The 16,867-nt window shown below is 39.6% G+C and overlaps 2 protein-coding genes across 2 annotated transcripts in view; both read right to left on the bottom strand.

Annotated features, from left to right (window-relative positions):
- Window positions 1–2,850: 2,850 nt before the first annotated feature.
- The window catches only part of LOC122828948, a 35,573-nt gene continuing 21,556 nt past the window's right edge, over window positions 2,851–16,867 (bottom strand). Inside the window, exon 7 of the mRNA XM_044113050.1 lies at window positions 2,851–6,168. Within this exon, the coding sequence (XP_043968985.1) occupies window positions 5,510–6,168 (659 nt within the window). The 3' untranslated portion in view covers window positions 2,851–5,509. The remainder of the gene's footprint in view (window positions 6,169–16,867) is intronic.
- Window positions 10,526–16,185, bottom strand: LOC122828949. The gene is made up of 10 exons (XM_044113051.1): window positions 14,184–16,185; window positions 13,957–14,063; window positions 13,647–13,815; window positions 13,056–13,257; window positions 11,616–11,734; window positions 11,476–11,532; window positions 11,189–11,254; window positions 11,006–11,094; window positions 10,822–10,927; window positions 10,526–10,697 (listed from the first exon to the last, which is right to left on the bottom strand). Exons 2-10 carry the CDS (start codon window positions 13,974–13,976, stop codon window positions 10,536–10,538), a joined length of 990 nt encoding a protein of 329 aa, XP_043968986.1. The 5' UTR covers window positions 13,977–14,063; window positions 14,184–16,185; the 3' UTR covers window positions 10,526–10,535.

Genomic DNA, 16,867 nt, shown 5'->3' with positions numbered 1-16,867 from the left:
AGCTGATATTTCATGCCATCTTTTAGTGGGGTCTTCCTATACCAGAGATCGTGAACTTTGTAGTAAGAGATTTTGTCAGGTCTCTGGTATCTTTGATCCTGAACCATCTCCATCAGGTCCGAGTCATTTTCTTGAGCTTCCTTGATATCTGTTAATGATAGGGGTAAACCTAACAAGGTTTTAGCAGAATTCAGGGCTACATGTGCTGTTCCAGCTGGATCAGAGAACATTGCTCGGGACAGCGCATCAGGCACTACATTGTGCATTCCTTTTCTATATCGTACTTCAAAATCGAAATCTTGCAACCTCAGCACCCAGCGTGTTAACCTGGAACTGGTTCTGGGGCAATTAAATGCCCAGGTTAGGGCAGCATGGTCAGTATAAATGGTAAACTTTGTACCCTCTACAAAGTGTCTCCACTTTTCTACTGCCCAAACAACTGCCAAACATTCCTTTTCAGAGGTGGAATAGTTCCGCTCTGCTCCCTTCAATGACCTTGAAGCAAAAGCAATAACCTTTTCTCCATCAGGAGTTGGCTGGACCAGGACGGCACCCAGACCAACATTACTGGCATCGGTATGTATTTCAAAAGGTAATTCGAAATCTGGCTGCCCAAGTATGGGTGATTCCCCCAAAGCCTTCTTCAGTGTCATGAAAGCATTGTGGCATTCCTCTGTCCACCCCCACTTAGCATCTTTTTTGAGCAGTTGATAAAGAGGTGTAGCGATTTCTGCAAAATGGGAGATGAACTTGTGGTACCAACCAACCATTCCAAGGAATCTCTGAGCGCTTTTGGTCAGTTGGAGTAGGATAAACCGTAATGGCGTCGGTTTTTTCGGGATCCACTTGAACACCTTTCGCTGATACAATGTGTCCCAGAAACTTGAGTTCTTGCTGGAAAAAGTTGCATTTTTTAAGATTGAGGGACAGATTGGCGTCATGGAGCCTTGCAAATACGGTATCCAGGTCCTTCAGGTGTTGCTCAGCCGAAGCTGAGAAAACAATCACATCATCGATGTACACACAGCAGATCTTTCCCCGTAGCTCTCCTAAAACTTTCTCCATTAAACGTTGAAAGGATGCTCCTGCATTTTTTAATCCAAATGGCATGCACTTAAATTGATAAAGTCCAAATGGGGTAATAACCGCAGTTTTCGCTTTGCTGTCTTCTGCCACCACCATCTGCCAATATCCAGACTTCAAATCCAGGGTGCTGAAAATTTTTGCTCCAGTCATTGACTCCAACAGCTCGTGGATGATGGGCATGGGATAGGCATCCTGAAGAGTTTTGGTGTTCAAAGCTCTGTAGTCCACACAAAACCGAAAAGATTGGTCTGGCTTAGGAACAAGGACAACGGGGGATCCCCATGAAGATTGTGATGGCTCTATAATATCATCCTTTAGCATAGCATCAATCTGTTCTTTTATTATTTGCCGCTTAAAAGGAGACACCCGGTAAGCTCTGCAGCGGATGGGTATTTCATCTGTGGTCATTATTCTGTGTTCTTCCACAGATGTTCTACCCAATGTATCCGAGCATACGGATGGCCAGGCCTCCAAAAGCTTCTGGACTTCTGGAGGATGTTTTATCTTCATGGGATATGATGCTGTGTTTGGTACTTTGTCTATTTCTAGGGGCAGAGCCAGGATCAGATTAAGCAGAGAATGACTATCATGCCCAGGTGTTCTGGCAACAACCGAAGATGAAAAAGGATAAAAGGTATAACCTTTTGGCCCTTTTACCCCATAGGTGTGGTCACCCAGGTTGATTATGGCAGAGGTTTTGGACAAAAAGTCGAGTCCTAGGATGATGGGAAAGGTGAGGTTATCATCCTCCACCACAAAAGTCTCCAACGACCACATCATCCCATGCCAACCATAGATGATTGTCGCTTTCCCTAAAGCACTGTAGGTTTTGCCATTGGCAAGTTCAAACTTCTGGTTGTCAGCTGGCTTCAAAACCTCCCCTTCTTTAGCAATTATTTTCCACTGACTATTTCTCATCAGGGAATAGGTGCATGCTGTATCCAGAACAGCGTTGTACATCCTGTCACGCACCTCAATGGGAACGTGAAGGAGGGAGGATGCAGGTCCTCGCTGAACAACAAATACAGAGTCGGTTGGCTTTCTGGTATTTCCCTTAGATCTTGCTGGGCATTTTCCTTTGGCTTTGTGCTGATCTACTTTCCCCCAGTAAACTTTAACCCCAGCGCAGTCTTTTTCAACCTGGGATCCCACCTTTATTAATTGATCCATAGAGGTGACTGTGCCACGAAGACAGCCTGCTAGCTTTGGATTACAGTTGTTTAAAATCCTCCTCACAAGCTCTGTCTCACCGATGTCTGGCTTCCATCTTAGACATAGTGCTTGGTACTCAAAGGCAAAATCTCTGAGACATTGCTCTGGCAACTGGACCATGTCTCTTAACTTCTCTTCCACTTCTGAAAGATAGTCTGCAGGAAGAAAGGCAGCACAAAAGGCATTTTTAAATTCAAGCCAGTTATGTATCTTGTTTTTAGCCACACTCCACCAACAACGAGCAGAGCCTTTTAAGACAGCTGTTAAAGCTCCCAATAATTCAGTATCAGCCAGAGGCCTTACTGTTAGAAATGTCTCACACTGATCGATAAAATTTAAGACATCAGAAACTTCTCCTGCACCCTCAAATGTCGGGAACTCCATGTGCACAGGGGGCTTGGAGTAAACTACAGATATTCTGCTTGATGAAGGCACTGTCAGGTGAGAGGTTGATGTCGGGAGGTCTACTATCCCACTGTGTGTTGATGACCTGACTGGAAACATTCCTGGAGGGATGTAGGCAGTAGTTTGATCCGTTCTTTGAGGGTGACAATCTACTACCTTAGCTTCCAATTCCTTAAAGGCTGCGGTCATGCATTGCTCCAGGGCCTCAACATTCCTATCTATATATGTCCTGATGTTTTGTTCCCTATTCAAAGCACTGTCTACAGATGCCCGAAAATTTTCTTCCAATGAGGTAATCTTAACCCCCATTTTAGTTAAATCATTCCTAATATCATTAATGTCTGACATAGGGAGATACTCTTCTTCATCATCCTCTTTTTCTTCAACTTCATTATCTGATACATAAAGGGAGCTAATCAAAGAAGTTATTTCACCTACAGGATTCCTCCTTGTAACCCAGGCATCTCCCTCTGTGTTGCATATTGTCTCTTCCTGATCTACAAGAAGACCTGCTCCACTTTCTTCCTCATTCTCATCAGTATCTCTTTCCTCAGCATGTGGTGATTGAGAAGTTATATTATCCATCTAGCAAAGAAAAAGCACTCACAACAGGGTCCTCTTTAATTATGTCATCTAATGTAGCACAAAACCTGAAAGTATATCATCCTGCACCCCATACGGGCCACCAAATTGTAAAAATTCGGCTGAAAGCTGAATTCACAATACACTCAAGGGGGAAATCTGTCACAGGAATCAGGTAAAATATGCCACACCTTTAATCTGATAAAAATAAATACTCAACCACTCAAACACTGAATTTGTCGATCTTCTGCAACAATGATTTATTCAAAAAAGAATTATTATACTACGAAATAATAATAGTTATCATGATAAAGAGATCAATAACCAAAATCCCTCAACAATAATTATGGTTACTCAGTTCGAATCAGCAAAAAAAAAAAAACCCTCAATAATTAAGAGTCCGAAATTTTCTGTTCCTTTTCCCAAAGAGATTATTGTCCACACCAGAGTTCCTTATCCTGAAAAATAAACAAAGTCCTGGAAATATTCCCCCCGTTTTATTCCAAAGTCCCGATCCAAAAGGGAAAAATCCAAACGTCAAAAACCCCTCCAAAAAATGGAAAAACAAAAAGAGTGGTACCACCAAAAATCCCCAAAAAGAAAAGTAAAGTCCAGATCTCACCGGGAACGTCTTTCTTTCCCCTCGGTGGCGTCCTCTCGCACTGGCGGCGTCTTCTTGCCCCGGGCGGCGTTTCTTGGGTGCAAACTCCGATCCAGTTCCTGAAATATGATCTGCGGCGCTGGGCGAACTTTTGATCGTTATTTAATGTCTTTCCTTTGATTTTTACAAGTTCTAAACGTTCATACGAGTCAAAACTCCCGCTGCACAGATCTACCGGCGAGCGTCTTTCTCTCCGGTTGCGCCTCCCGCGCCGTCGCCCACGCCCCTTTTTAAATCACTAATTACACACACACACACACACCTGAAAACTTCATGATCCACCCAAATCAGTTACAAACAGTGGAAATTCGAAATATTTTTTAACAATTAAAGCACCGAAACTGTTCTACAGAACAGTTTAATACGTTTACTTTTTATCGTATTTATTCATGAAAAACAAACATAGTGGTTATGTTACAACATCAACAGGTTTGAAATGTTGTCCTTTGGGTTTTTTCATAACTATATATAATAATCTGTGAGAGTTTGTGTCAGTGACATTCATTAACTTGAAACACTTTGCAGAACGGCACTTTATGAAGTTCGGTCCATTTACTTGCTGATAAGCCACTTTCAATATGGCGGACGCTATGACGTGTTGCAACAACGGACCGACCCGCTCAAGCGATAACTTCCGGTTCAAAGCACCGTCGTCCAATCAGTGATCTCTCAGGTCTCCTACTGGGACAAACCCTTTCTGTTTGGTTAATGTTTTTTTTATTGAACAAATTGTATACAAAGTCTTGATGAGGTGCAAGAACATTGCAACATAGGTAGAAAAATTAAACAAAAAAACAAGGGGCTAAGACTAAAGACAAGCACATAAAACATTAAGACAAATGAAAAATAATAGAGCAGGATTTTAAAACAAAAGAAAAGTTGAGATACTGACAGTTACTTTTCTTGCAGAAACAGATTTCAAAAGTTTCAGTGAGGTAAAATAAAGTTTAAATTGGTTAAGAAAAAAATCAAAACAAGGAGTAAAACCTCTCCATTTACAGCAGAGTATGTGATATTTAACAAGTAAAAAGATAATATTAACCATGTCAGATATTTTACTATCAAGGCCATCAATATAATATAAAATATGGGTGATGATTATCTCAGGAATGTCATCAATTTTAAGGGACAACCAATTTTTAATGTCGCTCCATAGTTTAAAAGAAAAGGGACAGGAGAAAAAAAAGATGATTATTGGATTCTTCTGGACAATCACAAAAGGCACAACATGCTAAATCAAATTTAAATCTTTTGTGCAAAAAACAAACCCTTTCTGTTTGGTTAATGTTGTAGAGTTTTGCACCTCCGGGCCACCTAATTACCTAATAATGGGAAGATTATAGTGGATTAACATCTGATCCAAACTCCAGTCTGGAAGGTATCGCACCTAAAAGTTGTTTGCCAACCGCCATAAAAAGAAAAGAAAAGAAAAGAAAAGGTTGACGGTTTCTGGTCCGGTCCTAACTGGAGCAAGACTTGGATTCTGCTCACTCAGGGGTTGTGGCCCGGTTTGAGGTGGTTCCTTTGAACGCCTTGGAGGTTCTGGTTCTGGTCCGATGGGCCTCAGCAGAACCCAGCGTAGCTGGCGGTGGAGCGAGCACAGAGACCCGGATAGAGCGCCTCGGTGAACTCGGTTCTGAAGGTGTGAACGTGACTCGGCCCAGTTTCAGTCAGCAGGAAGAAGGACAGAACCCCCGCAGCGTGGTCCAAACGGACCCGGACCCGCTCATAGCCGTCATCAGGAACGTCATAGGTCCACTTCTCCCCGCCGTGCCACGCAGTCAGAACATCTCCCTCTGCTGCGAAGAACCAGGACGCCTGGTTCCGTCCGAACGCGGCCCTGCCCGCTCCCTTCCTGGGAACGCTATCGTACGCCAGAGCGACGCCGACGGCGGCCCGGTTGTCGGCGCTCATCCAGTCCACATCGAAGCCATGGCGACCCGTCAGCGCCGCCCGGCTCAGAACCTGCAGCTCTGCGTTGAACCGCTGCGGGTTCTGCGGGTAGTTCTGGTACCGGTCCGAAACCGTCACCCTGCGCAGGTCCGGAGACACGAGGAGCCAGCTGTTGGCAGTGTCTGGGTCCAGGGCGAGGTCCAACTGGTCCGACGGGTCCAACTGGTCCGACGGGTCCAACTGGTCCGACGGGTCCAACTGGTCCGACGGGTCCAACTGGTCCGACGGGTCCAACTGGTCCGACGGGTCCAACTGGTCCGACGGGTCGGCTTCAGAGCATGATACATTAAAGTTAATGTGTTTTTTATGTATTTGTTTAGTTCATAACGCTCAATAAAGTTTCTTTAGAAAAAGAAAATGACTAGCGGAAATAGAACTCCTGCTTAAATACACTTCAAAATAAGAGCATGTGCATAAACGTCTAAAAACGTAATAGATGATAATCAAAACTACAACACAGATGTTGAACTTTGTCCAACTCAAAGTTTACAAAACGGCCGAGAAAATCAACGATTCAGAAGTTATCTGGAGAAATTAATTCAGGGAACTAAATGTTTAAGCTAGCAAAAGCGCTAAACAAGAAGCTAGCTCCACTGTTAGCATATTAACGGAAGTCCAACTAGTAAAGCCCAGTTCACACTACATGATTTTTAGCCCCGATTTCCCCCTTACCACAATCTTAGAACTTCTGCATTCTAAGATTGTCCTTGCCATAATCATAACCGATCATCCTGCAGTGTGTTACGACTGATCGGGTCCAGTCGGTAGAAATCCCATCTAAAATCCGACATATTCAACATGCTGGATTACCGCTAGCGTAGCTGTGTGAAGCTGACACCCCACCCACGTCAAAAAATTCAGCAAATAGTCTGAATGGTTAGTGCTCCGTTTGTGCAGGTTTGTGCCGTTGAAATTTTCGTTTGTGCAATTTTGGTTTCTGAGATATTAAAAATAATTTTTTAGGTCATCTAGAGTTCACCATCCCCCCATATCGCTCCAAAACAAACCAAAGTGCGCTAGTTCGTTAGTGCTCCGTTTGTGCAGGTTTGTGCCGTTGAAATTTTTGTTTGTGCAACTTTCGTTTTCGAGATATTAAAAGTTATAATTTTGGCCGATGACGTCACCGTCACCCCATCTTGCGCCAAAACAAACCAAAGTGGGCTACTTCTTTTAATTCTTCAGATTTTCAGCTGTTGTACAATGTGTACCTTTTGTTTTGAGCTTCAATAAAGACTTAGAACAAGAAAAAATGTGTCTCATTTCAAGTAATGTTTCAAGATAGCAATGTTTTCTCGCGAACGTAGCGTTCTCTCCACAATAATTGAATCCTGCTAATAAAGGACATGCAGCCCTGACTCTAACGTAATGTGTATAACCTGTTCAACTGTGCTTTGACTTCGGAGGTGGTCTGAACAATTATATTTACATTGTTGACGTACTGTCTGCTGATTATACAGCAAACGTGTAAAAAATATACATTAGCCTATAACGGTTCAAAAAATAGAAAAAAAAAAATCCACAGCCAATTTGCTAGTTGCTTGAGCAAAGTTTTTGCAGAGTAAAACGGAAATGTGTCATTGGTTCAGAGTTCATCCAAGTAATGTACTTAATATTTAGTAAATATATTTTCAATGCAACGACTTTCATTTCATCCAATTTCTTACATTAAATGTGTATGGGCTTCAAGGATTTTGAAAAGCTGCACATGTTTTGCGAACTTTGACATAGTTCTCACACAACTGGGATTGGCTTCACCCACTAGTGAGCCCCCTCCCCCACCACCACCACCCCGATCTTGTTTTGGCGGCAGAGCAAGTGTAATTTCAACCTCTCGTTAATATTCTAGCGGTCTCAAATCGTTTTGAATAAGTCATTTTTGGAATTTTTTCAACCCCGATTTTGATTTTTGAACAAGGTAAGTAAATTAATGCTCAGGCTTCACATAAAATATTGACTCAATGCAATCCATCCCTAGCTTATATATGCATTTATTTAAATTCACAACTTGTATTAAGTCGATATTTCAAACCTTTTGAAACATAGCGAGGCATCATCTTGCAGCCTTTACATTTATATTGAATCATTAACACTTAAGCATATGCACAAAGGGCACATCTTCTGAATTCAATTAAAAAATTTATTCCAAAGGAAAATTTAATTTTAACAGGTACTTACATTTTCAAGTAACAATGCATTATTGAAATATATATTTTTTTAATTAGCTTAAATGTTAGAAATTAAACTGGGAAAACCAACTTGATATTTTTAAATTCAAGACTATTTTAAGTGTGCAGACACTGCTAGAATACAATTTGTGTCGTTTTTATGCAATTGATGCCTCGCTATGTTTTGGTAGAAAAGGTATTATAAATCGTGTATACAGTTAGAGTAAGACAATATTTCTGGTAATTGTCTTTTTGTTTTTTTTATGAAGTTGCATGTGCCTCATGGTTTGCTATTGACACACCCAAATATCTGTAGTGTGAGGCAAAGGGTTTCTATCCTAATTGAGAAGTAATGAACCATGAAAGTGACTGTTTTGAAAATGCAATTTAATTATACATTATTATAATTATTACTATATTATTATTATTATTATACTCTTTTCTTCTATTTTTTGAACCGTTATAGGCTAATATATATTTTTTACACGTTTGCTGCATAATCAGCAGACAGTACGTCAACAATGTGAATATAATTGTTCAGACCACCTCCGAAGTCAAAGCACAGTTGAACAGGTTATACACATTACGTTAGAGTCAGGGCTGCATGTCCTTTATTAGCAGGATTCAATTATTGTGGAGAGAACGCTACGTTCGCGAGAAAACATTGCTATCTTGAAACATTACTTGAAATGAGACACATCTTTTCTTGTTCTAAGTCTTTATTGAAGATCAAAACAAAAGGTACACATTGTACAACAGCTGAAAATCTGAAGAATTAAAAGAAGTAGCCCACTTTGGTTTGTTTTGGCGCAAGATGGGGTGACGGTGACGTCATCGGCCAAAATTATAACTTTTAATATCTCAAAGACGAAAGCTGTACAAACAAAAATTTCAACGGCACAAACCTGCACAAACGGAGCACTAACCATTCAGACTATTTACTGAATTTTTTGACGTGGGTGGGGTGTCAGCTTCACACAGCTCCGCAGCGTGTGGGTTTTACCTGAGAGGTCTTGTGCGAAATTCTGTTCCCCTGTGAAAATCTGTTCCCCTGTGAAATTCTGTTCCCCTGTGAAATTCTGTTCCCCTGTGTCGGGAGCGCGCATCGCAGCCAGAAAGGCGGATCTGAACATTTTCACGGCGCTTCTGATCGATTTCTCGGTAAAACAACTCATATAATCATGTCAAGGTTGTAACATTCAGTTTAATCGGCAGCTGTTGTTTACAAAATTGTAAAGTAATTAAATAAAAAAGGTCTTTTTACGCTGTTTTGTGTTATTTTAAACGCCAAGAGAATCGGTCTTTCTTCAACTTTTGTCACTTCAGCTTGGCAGAAATAAAAGTCAGTCACCAAACACAATTTTTCAACACGTTGTGTGTATTTATAGTGTTTCATTGCTGATATAAGAGGATGGTAGCTGTCTGATAGCAAGGCACAAAAATTAAGATTTCCTGAAAAGATGAGAGTGTAGACTTTCTGGTAAATCTTGTTCTAATGTAAAATATGACAGATTTTCTGGATTGAGGAAATTTCTAGTATACTACATGCTACCACACATAACAATTTTTGAGAATTTGGAAACAGTTGCTCTTTATTCCCCAAAGTTATGGGAGGAGGAGAGGAGAGAATGGATATTTCAGCTGCCTGAAATAATCTGTTCCCCCTCTGTAACATGGGAACAAATTAACTTACCAGAAAACCTTTTACTGTGTTTATTCCTCTCATCATCAACAATAAATACTGCAAGTTTGGAAACATCTGTTCTTTATTTGACAAAGGTAAGGGGCCTTGGGATTTAAACTATCTTTCCATAGATGCCTTATGTCAAAGTAAGTATAAATATCAAACAGTTTTCAAAATGCAATTTATTAACCATTATATAACATACATAAACCAGCACACCACAGCAAACTCAAGAACCTAAGGCAAACACGCAAAGCAGTGATAAGTTTCCTTAAATAAATGTTTTCAGAGTCCATGTTAATGTATTAAGTTTCGGCTAAGTATAGATGTCTTAGCAAAACATATGCAGTACAGACCAAAAGTTTGGACACACCTTCTATCCATCCATCCATTTTCTAATCACCCTTTGTCCCTAATGGGGTCAGGAGGGTTGCTGGTGTTTATCTCCAGAGAGGCGGGGTCACGGGGTCACCCTGGACAGGTCACCAGTCTGTCACAGGTCAACACAGAGACACACAACCATTCACACACACACACACACCTAGGGAGAATTTAGAGAGACCAATTAACCTGACAGTCATGTTTTTGGACTGTGGGAGGAAGCCGGAGAACCCGGAGAGAACCCACCATGCACAGGGAGAACATGCAAACTCCATGCAGAAAGACCCCGGGCCGGGAATCGAACCCAGGACCTTCTTGCTGCGAGGCAGCAGTTCTACCGACTGCACCACTGTGCAGCCCCCACCTTCTAATTGAATTCAAGGTGTGTCCAAACGTTTGGTCTGTACTATAAATAATAGCAATCATGATCACAATTGTCATAAACACTGAAAATAAGAATATTAATGTTAAGGATAAGTCTCACAGCAATTTCCAACCTCATGCTGTAGACCGCCTCATTGGAAACAGGAAAATCCACAACCTCCTTTGATAGGATTTTTTCTGCAAACTGAAATGAACAGCTTCATTTAATGGCTTCAAATTGAAGTAACAAAGAAAGTAATTCACTGCACATGCCTCAAAATAAATATCAAAATCCTAAAGTCATACACTGTGTGACAACATGTATGCACCTTCAGTGAAAATACACCACATGATGTACTATCCTGTTGTTTTGGATGCTTGACTGTGTCACATGTCCAACGTGAGACATTGCACCCCTTCTTCCTCATAAATGCCCTGTAAATATAGATATATTAATAAGAAAAACTTTATTTGATTTTCATACTCGAGTTAAACTTCAATTTTTAACCATACCTTGTGATTTGCAAACATTTCTGGATGTCTTGTTTTGATTCCCCCAGTGGATTCAAGAACAAAGACTTTTTCTCTTGTGGGTAGATCACCTAGAAAGTGTGTATTTGACAGTTTTCAGGTGGTTTTTGTCTATGAGACAAGTATAATATAGATTATTTTTAAAGTTTAAAAAACCTTTATTACCACTAAAGTCCAGTGGTGGTGTTGATTGTTGATTCCCAGAATTATTTCATAATTCATTGGGTTCATCTGTGAATAATAATGAAAAAAAACATAAAGATTTTTTCATATCAAGAACAAAACATGTTTAGTAACACACACATTGGACTGAGATTATATTTTTGTATAGGTGATACAGAAAAATCTGTAAAAACATATAATCATCAACATATTTTATTTTCATCAATTCAAAAATACTAATAACACCTGGAAGAGTAACACTGAAACACTCTGGAATGTGTAAGATCTACCTTTTTTAATCTAGGACTTTTTCCCTGCCACATTGCTGCCAGAAATGCGTTAATAGACTGCAAATGTATTAAAAGAAAAAAGATTAGTTAAATACTGTAGCAGCTGTGATATTTGAAAATTATATAGTCATTGTACCGACCTGACTCTCCAGTTCCATGTCAGGACCAATTTTATTAATGTCAAAGTAAAACAACTTGTATGCATTTACTTTTGACAGAAGGACAAATATGTTTTTCCCAGTAAAAGCATCTTGCACATCTGATGATGAGGATGGTGAGGAGTAGTGGAAAACAAAACAAAACAAAAGTTAAAGATTAGTTTCACTGTTATGACACCTATTTCATTTAATTTTACAAAACATTTAATATTTTATCCATTATGCAAATGATGAGAAAGTATTAATTTCACTGATTCATACAACTATTTTCTACATAAGAATTAATAATAAAGCAAGCAGTTTGTTGTACTGACTGAAATGATTCCTTTCATTAAAACAAGACGAAAGCATATCGGTACAAAGAAACAATTTGTGAAACACATATGATTATAAAAAATGAAATTTATGTTCTTTGATATATATTTATAAGAATTTAAACTAAAATTTACATTTCTCTGCTAGAGATTTTCTCTGGGAAGCAAACTGGAGAGGAGTTATAGGCAGAGAGGAGGGTGGAGATGTTGGAGCAGGGGGGGGATGTTGGAGCAGGGGGGGGGATGTTGGAGCAGGGGGGGAGATGTTGGAGCAGGGGGGGAGATGTTGGAGCAGGGGGGGGAGATGTTGGAGCAGGGGGGGGGATGTTGGAGCAGGGGGGGGAGATGTTGGAGCAGGGGGGGAGATGTTGGAGCAGGGGGGGAGATGTTGGAGCAGGGGGGGGATGTTGGAGCAGGGGGGGGATGTTGTAGCAGGGGGGGGGATGTTGGTGCATGGGGTGGGATGTTGGAGCAGGGGGGGGAGATGTTGGAGCAGGGGGGGAGATGTTGGAGCAGGGGGGGGATGTTGGAGCAGGGGGGGATGTTGGAGCAGGGGGGGGGAGATGTTGGAGCAGGGGGGGGAGATGTTGGAGCAGGGGGGGATGTTGGAGCAGGGGGGGGGAGATGTTGGAGCAGGGGGAGATGTTGACAGGGGGAGATGTTGACAGGGGGATGTTGACAGGGGGAGATGTTGACAGGGGGATGTTGGACAGGGGGGGATGTTGTGGGGGGATGTTGACAGGGGGATGTTGACAGGGGGGAGATGTTGACAGGGGAGATGTTGACAGGGGGGATGTTGACAGGGGGGATGTTGACAGGGGGGAGATGTTGACAGGGGAGATGTTGACAGGGGGATGTTGACAGGGGGAGATGTTGAGGGAGGGGGTGGTACTGGATCATAAGGGTGCAGTGCTGCATCAGTCGGGGGTTGAGCAAAATTTATTTTGCTTTCTTGAATTTTTAAACAGTGTGGCAGTCGACTCTCTTTAATGCAGATTTTCAGATGGTCAGTGTTTTTCTTCCGGAATATCACACCATTCTCATCTTGAATATCTGCATTTTTGCCTTGAAGACTGATGTCCAAGAAAACCAGCATCCAACTTCCCACCTTTTCTCTGCTGACTGCGTGTGTTCTGCCTCCACACTCGGTCACCAGGTTTAAACACAGTCCCAATTTGTTGTGCTCTGCCCTTCGCTTTCTCTTGTTTTTTGGATACATTGTCACTGACAATGCTCCTCAAGCTTTCTTGGATTTTAAGGTCCTCTGCCAACTCCTCCACTCCAATGACGTCCTCCACAGCACCGTCAATCTGTCAACACAAAATTAATATTTCAAGTGTCAGTTCAAATCTGTCATTTAGAAAGCATACACTCATCATATTTATGGCATGCTACAGTGAGATATCACAACATATTCTGAAAAGGAATATAGTGACAATGTCTCTTGAAACGGTTTATGCAATTTTCAAATTTGTAGAAAAAATTCTGAAAACCTTTTCAGAATAAAGTTCTTTGTGAATGATACACTTAAAGTAGATGCTTTACATTAATTCATGACCTCAGTGAAATTTAATTCAGATGCAAAGTCTTGCTGACTACGCATGAAAACATCAAAGTTTTTGAAGAAACTCAAGTGGTAATTGAAAATAAGAATTTTTGACTTAAATACATGAAATGGAAAGATTGACCATAACTCTACCATGTAATGTTCAGGGACTTCTGAGGGATAGCGTGCCTCTCTTCCGAACATGAGGAAGTATGGGGAATACTGTGTTGTAATTTGTTTTTTGGTGCGAATCCCAAACATCACAGCATCCAAATACTCATCCCAAGTGTGTGGATGACCATCCACAACCTTCCTCAGAGCTCTGAAATACATGAAAAGTGTAAGATGCCACACATAACTCCTGATTTCTAACAATTACCCTTATTATGTAAGTAGTTTATCAAATACACATCTTGTTTTGTGATCTTTCTTAGAAAATGTATGTATTAGAGATAGAACTCACCTTTGAATGGTCCCATTCATTTATTCAACCAACCCATTTGTTTGGGGATGGTAAGAGGAACACAGGCTTCGTTTTATATTAAGAATTTTGCACACTTCTTGGTTTATCTGAAAATTTGCAAACAAATAGCTCTGACAAAATATTTCAAAAACATATCGAACAAAATAATGGGAAGGAGGACACTAATTGTGTGAAATTTCTTTAAGAGATTCAAAACAAGTACTTACAGAATTTACAAATTCTCGTCCTTGGTCGGTCAGAATCCTTTTTGGGGCTTCAAACTGATGCACAAACTTAATTATGCATCCCGTAACTTCAGGTGCAGATTTAGATTTTAGTGCCTGTGGCCACTTTGTAAAATAGTCAATCATGACACAAATATACTTGTGTCCAGATTTTGTTTCGGCCAGCTTTCCGATGAGGTCCATCCCAATTAATTCAAAGGGATGGGAAACCTTAAATGAAAGACGTAATAGATTAATAAATAAAAATAATAGAACACAGGAAAAATTTTAAAAGCAGTATTTTGTTAAGCAAAAATAATAGCTTCTCAGTATATTGTAAAATGTTTAGTATAATAAATATACATTTTATTCATCAACTTGTTCAAAATGTAGGCCCTTTGTGAGAGCACAGATAAAACAGGACAATCAACCACTGCTGCACACGACCATGTAGTCTCACTAAACCTGTTTTTTATTTTATTATGTATTCCTATACACTGATGGTTGTGTCAGTGCTTGGCCACTGGCCTGACAGGATGAGCACTCAGAGACCTGGGAAGTTAGTGAACAAGAATTTAACACATGCAAAGTGTTATTGGACAATTATTATTGGTAAAACAAATAATGCTTAGACATTTATTTTTCTAAAATTTAAATCTTGTAGTTGGTATTACTTCTTTCCTTAGTCCATTGCTTATGTAACATACCCATTTCTTGATGTCCACAGACATTCCTGGCCAATAAAATCTTCTTGAGATGGCATCTGTTGTTTTTATTTGTCCACAATGTGCACCTGTAGGGCTGGCATGGAGGTCAACAAATATTCTTTCGGCTTCCTCTGCACCTTTAACAACTTTCACCTTTGTTGTGGAAGAACTGCCTTTGTGTCTAACATAGAAGAGGTCATTTCCTTGGAAAAGATAAAGGACACTAATAAAAATATGACTGAAGCATGAAATTCTATTATTAAAATACATTTATAATTCTAAAAATAGGCAAATGTATACTACTACCTGACTTATACATAGAAGTTGAAACAAGAAGCATGCAATAAACAGAACATAAAGAAAGACATTATCAAATGCATATTCATTTAAAATTGGCCACTTTGCTAGATTTTGTTTCTTTTATTGATTAATGTAGCAGTTTGGGAATCTTTCTACAACACAACTTAAAAGTAGAAATGGAGTAGAAGTGTAATTCACATGAATAACCAGTGCAGTCAAGAAAATTGTGCGTTATTCCTGCATTATAACTTGGAGTAACAATCGTGTGGGCACACATATTAATCGAAATTAATACAGCAGGAAATCAATAACAAAAAAGCATTGAGTGTTATCTAACTGCTTTTTAGATAACTAATGCATTCCACTATTTGATACATATTAAAGTAGAGGTTACCTTCAAGGTATCACTCTGGAAGATAAAAATTCTTACCTTCAATCTTGTACGAAGAGGCTTTCCTTCGAATGACATATTTGTTTTGCTTTGTTGACTGCGGGGGATATTCGCCTTTAGCTTTATAGTTAAAGAGCGTTTCATATTCCAAACTGTCCATATTTATGAAAAGTGTCGAGTTAATGCAATAGTTGGCTTAACATAAAGCAAAACGTGATAAACAACCTGACCAACAGAGCGGACTTGCACATTTGCATAATTGATTGAAGGAATAGCATCACGTGATTTTTGACTGTCCAGAAAACAGCGTGTTTATATTGTAAGGTACATTGTTAGTTGTAATATCTCCAAATGTATTTGTAAATATATAAAAATATTTAAATAGATAAACATCTAAACAGAAAATACCTTTCATAAAGATCATCAAACTAACAGTCCTATTTATTTTAACCATTTTGATTTTAAAATATTAAAAAATAAATATTTCAAACGATATAAAGAAAAATAATGACCAACAGTTTCAAAATTCACAAGGTGTGTTTATTTTTTCCCATGTTTTGGAGGGGGAACAAATTATTTCAGGGGCAAAACCAGCTAAAATATTTGGTTCCCCCCTGATAACTTTGTCAAATTTAGAGCAAATGTTTCCAAACTTGCAGTATTTCTTGTTGATGATGAGAGGAATAATCACAGTTAAAGACTTGAAGGTAAGTTAATTTGTTCCCATGTTACAGAGGGGGAACAGATTATTTCAGGCAGCTGAAATATCCATTCTCTCCTTCTCCCATAACTTTGGGGAATAAAGAGCAACTGTTTCCAAATTCTCAAAAATTGTTATGTGTGGTAGCATTTAGTAAACTAGAAATTTCCTCAATCCAGTAATCTGTCATATTTTACATTAGAACAAGATTTACCAGAAAGTCTACACTCTCATCTTTTCAGGAAATCTTAATTTGTGTGCCTTGCTATCAGCCAGCTACCATCCTCTTATATCAGCAATGAAAAACTATAAATACACACAACGTGTTGAAAAATTGTGTTTGGTGACTGACTTTTATTTCTGTCAAGCTGAAGTGACAAAAGTTGAAGAAAGACAGATTCTCTTGGCGTTTAAAATAACACAAAACAGCGTAAAAAGACCTTTTTTATTTAATTACTTTACAATTTTGTAAACAACAGCTGTCGATTAAACTGAATGTTACAACCTTGACATGATTATATGAGTTGTTTTACCGAGAAATCGATCAGAAGCGCCGTGAAAATGTTCAGATCCGCCTTTCTGGCTGCGA

The sequence above is a fragment of the Gambusia affinis genome, linkage group LG04 (assembly GCF_019740435.1).
Source record: "Gambusia affinis linkage group LG04, SWU_Gaff_1.0, whole genome shotgun sequence".
In the NCBI taxonomy this organism is placed as follows: Eukaryota; Metazoa; Chordata; class Actinopteri; order Cyprinodontiformes; family Poeciliidae; genus Gambusia; species Gambusia affinis.
Note: the sequence above shows the minus strand (reverse complement) of the source record. Positions and strands in the feature narration are given on the sequence as shown.